Raw genomic sequence first — 5,280 nt, 5'->3', positions numbered from 1 at the left:
CGAGGACGTGCTTTTTTAGCTCCTCTTAAATAGCCAAATTGGAGTCAATCAATTTGGCAAAAAAGTGTGCTAAAATAAGTCCTGTTTGTGTATTTTATTATGTTTGTTCATTAGTGTTTTATGAAATTGAAAGAACGCTGTTGTTTGTCGCAACAATTGCCCTTTAATGTATCTTTATATTAAAAAAAACATGACTATTTAAGTAAGCCTTATTCACTCCACACCAAACAGTTGTAATGGATCGATTGATTAATCTGATTTATTTTAAATTCTTTACCATTTCAGATATTTTGAGAAGTAAAGAAACATTCACGTGGTAGAAAAACAGCGATAGAAAACGAAACCTATCGTCTAAATCATTACAACGACAGAAATTACACATGCTAAAGATGGAATGCACTACCGCTACTTGAGGGAAACGACCATCAAAAACAACGTAGGATCTTCAACACAAGAAGTCTTCTAAAACATCAATCCGGGCTCGAGTCCCCGGGTTTTTGGTGGGTGAAAACGGTGGAATCTTCTGCACCACAGCCCGGTGCATTCCGTGTCCGGGGACAATCGATGCCAACATGGCGCTCGTTATGCTTCCGTGTGATCTTCCCTGGTGGTCGAACGTGCAAAAGAAGCTGTCACAGATCGAGGATTCCAGCTCCTTAGAGGTGGTGCTAGACGTGATGCAGAAGCTGCATGAACTGTGCAAGTGAGTAGACCTGGGCCGCATTCTCCCGAACTCGAATGTTACTAACAGATCACCCCGATACTGTGATTTCAGTGTCAGCTTAGATCCGGATGAGGACGGCAAGGATACGTCGGTGTTTGATGGACTGCGGCACTTTGTCGAGCACACGATGGATGCGACGGAACGCGACCACTTCCTCGGGCACACGATCAAGGCACTGGCGCGGCATGCCCGCAACCTGAAGCAGTACCGACCACCGCGCGGTCTCAGCTTTAGCCTGCAGCAGCAAGCGGACAGCTACGAGCTGAGCTACCGGCTGGTCGCGTCCCTGCTGGCCAATGCGTTCTTTTCGACATTTCCAAAACGTACTGAAAAAACACACCCCACGTTACAAGACTTTAACTTTACACACTTTTTTAGAGGTTTAGTAGAGTAGGTTGATCCACCGGTGTGTCGCCACTGTGCGTGGTGAGGTTGGATGAGGGACTAATGGTACCCTTTTTTTGCTCTTGTTCTCTTGCTCGACAGTAACGCGGTGCAGAGGGCAAAGTTTCGCAGCTTTCTGTGCTACTTCGATTGGTTGGAACGAAGCGGGACGGCCCTCGAGGGCAACCTGCGGATATCGCGCAAGGTGATGACGGGGAAGCAGTGGCTCACGATCGAGGACTGGTTGGAGTGTGAGTTACCGCTGTGCGATGTCGAGATACGCCACGAGGGCAAGCTGGATAAGGCGGATCCGGAAACGCTTCAAACGGTGTTCGCCAGTGCGCGGCTCGGGGGTGATGTGCTGGCGTCGGGAGACACTCAGGAATCGATTCAGTTCTGTACCTTTCCCGAACTGCTCGCCGTGCTGCTGTACGTGGAAGCGCTCGAGGACAACGAATCGCTGCAGGTGGAGAACGTGCACCATGTGGCACGGATCGTCGATCCGCGACAGAAGGGTCCGCTGCTGGAGCGCATCGCGGAACCCAAAACGACAAGCCTTTGCTGTATCGATGCGGAGAACTATCGAGCGCTTCCGTCGCAGCAGTTCGAGGAGGACGACATCTTGCGGGAGTTGAACAAGTGCCTGTTGGCGTTCCGCCAGAACACAACCTGCCCGGCGCTGCTGGGTGAGTCCGGTGGTGGCGCTGCGGGCAAGACTGCCGGCGACAAACGGGCCGGAACGGGGCTGAAACTGGACCAGCTGGAGACGGTGTCGAGTAAGGGTCGTCTATCACCAATCGGCGAGCGTGATCGGGAAGGATCGACACCGGGTTCACCGGACGTCTACACGACGATCTTCATCCGCCAGGCAACACCCAACTCGAAGCGCTCCAGCAGCGACTCGAACAAGCTGGAGAAGGACATCAACAAGCGGCGCTCGTGGTTATCACCGGAACGACCCAGCGCACCGTCGGTATGTTCCGGGTCCAGTTCGAATCGGCGGGGGAAGTTCATCATACTCGGATCGTCCGGTGAGTGTTTGCCGGTGAATCGACATCCGCTACGCATCCCCGATGGCTATCAGCAGCAGGGGCTGACACGGCCGGACACGCTGTCGAGCTGTGGTTCGAGTCAGGACGAATTCCACAGCGCCAAGGACAGCTTCGACGAGGATGACGAGGATGGGCTGCGGGCCCACCCGTACACCTCGGAGCTGGACACACCCGAGCGAAGGCACGAGTTTGCCCAGAAGTTGCGTGCTGCCTTGGAGCTGGATCGAACGAACGGGGTGTCGGGCAGCACCGAGGATAGCAGCTACGCGGTTGGGATCAGTGTGGCCGGATCCCAAATCCGCGATCAAGACATCCGCGTGAGACGTGGAGGATCGTGTGGCTTTGTGCTGGACGGTTCCATCGATAGCAATTACGATGAAACGGAGTGGAACGAGCAGCAGCAGCAGGAAAAGACAACAGCGCGAGGACCGCTACAGAACGGCACGCTAGAGCGAAAGGGCACGAACGAGTCGTCCAAGTACAGCTTCGACTCGGATCTGGGCTCCGAACTGGAGGAGGTGTACGAGAAGTTCGCCAAGTATGTTTGCCTTCTGGACGATCCATCGAAGTATTTTAGGGTTTAACACTGACCTGTTTTGTGATCGCTTGTAGATGGCTGGAAGAACCGATAAGCACCGACAAGCCCAAAAAGCTGGACGCACGGGACGAAGCCGTACTGAAGTTTGCCAACTCGCTGCTCAAGCGCACCCTGAGCGAAAGCTTCGTGGGAATTCCCTTCACCGAGGAGTGTCTGGCGAGTGGGAACGGTTCCGTTACCAGCTCGACCGGATCGCGCAACGCTTCCGGTGGCGGTGGTCGAGGATCGCTCGGCCAGAAGGAGAAGATACTGCTGCACGTACGATCGCTTTCGCTGGAACTGGCAAAGCACAAGCACAAGCTGGCGGCACAGCTGGTAAGTTGGGCTGAGTTGGTGGCAAAGCTGTCGTTGAGTTGGGTCCCCGTAAAGGGTGAAACATTTGTTAGCGAGGATCTAGTAGAGCTTCCTGGAGTTTGGAGCGAGTTTCCTTTTTTCCATATTTGATTGATTGATGATTTGATGCGCTTCGTAGTGAGTTGGTAGTTGGTAGTGCGTAAGGCTTAGTTAAGGGCTTTAGCAGAACGGATGAACAAAAGTAATGTCAAACAATGGCTAAAGTGCCAGTTTTCCACACCCTGTATATACGTCGTCTGGAATGTCGTGGCTGTGGTTGATTTAGTTTTTCCCTGTCCCAAGTTTGAAGCTACAAGAGAGTCTTTTTTTTTTTGCTCCACATCACTATTCTTCCGTTCTTCATCTTATTGTTTCAACAATTATTTACAACTTTTTTTCTCTCTCCATTTCGTTGGTTTTGTTTATGCTGGTGTCCTCTCTTTCCCACCTCTTTTCTTCCTTTTTTTTGCTATATTTCCCTTGCTTGGTCCTGCGGTCCTGATGGGACCGTTGCGGTTCCTGCTCCTCCTTCCCGTTCCATAAATGCTTTTGGATGCGTTGTGTTTGTGTTTTGCGTTGCATTACCCTACACCTGCCTTGTTTTCCCAAATGGATACCTACCGCCCATGCGCATAAAATGCGACAATGATCATACATTACATGCTCTATGCTGGGCCTCTATCCTATCGATCGAGCGCGAATGATGGGTTGGATGAGCACAGCGTCATGACTATCTTGCGCTGGAACCGGCCAAGCTATTCAAGTGTCCCAACATTCAGCTCACGCGCACCGATCACCGGAAGCTGCTGCACAAGCTGCGCTCGACCCAGAGCGGTTCGGGCTGCTCGGTGACGGAACTGGGGGCGACCGTACCGGCGAAGGTCCAGCAGCCGAAGCTGGAGCGGCAATCGTCGCTGAAAACGAAGTTGCTACAGTACAAACCGAACTGGTCCGTGTCCTACACGCAGGACATCCAGTGTGATGATGTGGTGCTGAAGGTAGCTATGAGTGTGTTGCTGTAGCGTTGTGTTGGTTGTATTGTGTATATGTGTTGTGTGATTTTTTAGATTAAATGCATGCAAAAAGAGGTTCAAGTAATCTGTGCTAGTTACGAGCTGTACGCTAAGGTCTAAGGTAATTCTAACCTAACATCTCTCCATGTGCTATCTTTCTCTTCACTTGTTTTCTCTCTCTGTCTCTCTGTTTCTGCGATATCTGTATCTTCGTTGGGTGTGCTTCTCGTGGCACATTGAAACATCGCACGGAAATTCGTGGTCAGTAATGGTTGGTACCCTTTTTTCTTTCCCGACCTTTCTTTTCGACAGATATCACAACTTGCTCAAAAGAGAACGCTAAACGTAAATTTGCGACCCGTTGCCACCGGTAATTGGGGCTGTGGGAGCAGCCGACGAGGAGACGTACAGCTCAAGATGGTGATTCAGTGGATGGCGGCTAGTGTGGCCGGTCTGCCATATCTCAGCTACTACACTGCTGGAAACGAGAAACTTTCAAAGGTACGCAGGGATGAAGACTTTTCCGGTCGAGCTATTGTGAGTTAATATTATATTCTATATTTAATGCTTAGCTCGACACGATCTGCCGAGTGCTGAAGGATCGCAAATGGACCGTCGGTGAACTGGCAGCTGCAACACTGAGTCACGCTCGGGACATATTGGAGGATCCGTTCTACTACAACAACGATCGCAACTACTGCATGTTCTTCGAGAAACTTATCGGACTAGAAAAGGTCCACTGAGCATTGTCATCCATCGGGAATCGGTTCCTGGGTTGGTTGCAAAAAAAAAAGACAGATAAGTTAAAATATCTCTCCTTAGACCAAGGTGTCGAATTTTCCGGGAAGTGGAACTTCATAAGCAATAAAAAAGATTATTTTGTATCAAGAGAGACAAGATAAAACGCAAGCGGTTTAGAGTGAAATGTTTCATGTCCCGTTTTCCCGACGTTGATTTGCGTATAGCTTCGAGTAGATCACAACAATTGCATACTTGCAACACGAAAACAACAAATCTCAATTGAGAAGATCGTAAAATTAAACAGTCGAAAAAAAAACACAGAACTAAAAGTCAAATGTCTTCCTTGGAGTGTGGACGAGATATACAATCAGGGCCGTTTCCGTTTTATCTATAGCAAGTAGGCCATGAGGGGTGAAAGCAAGGAAAACTCGCGGA

The 5,280-nt window shown here is 50.3% G+C and overlaps 1 protein-coding gene across 1 annotated transcript; it reads left to right on the top strand.

Moving 5' to 3' along the window:
* The first annotated feature begins 318 nt into the window (after positions 1-318).
* LOC128297643 (uncharacterized) lies at positions 319-4,942 on the top strand. The gene is made up of 7 exons (XM_053033324.1): positions 319-703; positions 776-1,114; positions 1,211-2,698; positions 2,773-3,073; positions 3,814-4,089; positions 4,417-4,605; positions 4,677-4,942. The coding sequence occupies exons 1-7, from the start codon at positions 573-575 to the stop codon at positions 4,845-4,847; spliced, it is 2,895 nt and encodes a 964-aa protein (XP_052889284.1). The 5' UTR covers positions 319-572; the 3' UTR covers positions 4,848-4,942.
* The last annotated feature ends 338 nt before the right edge of the window (positions 4,943-5,280 follow it).

Source organism: Anopheles moucheti, chromosome 2, assembly GCF_943734755.1.
Source record: "Anopheles moucheti chromosome 2, idAnoMoucSN_F20_07, whole genome shotgun sequence".
In the NCBI taxonomy this organism is placed as follows: Eukaryota; Metazoa; Arthropoda; class Insecta; order Diptera; family Culicidae; genus Anopheles; species Anopheles moucheti.
The sequence above is the reverse complement of the archived record's forward strand: the minus strand, read 5'-3'. Positions and strand labels throughout refer to the sequence as shown.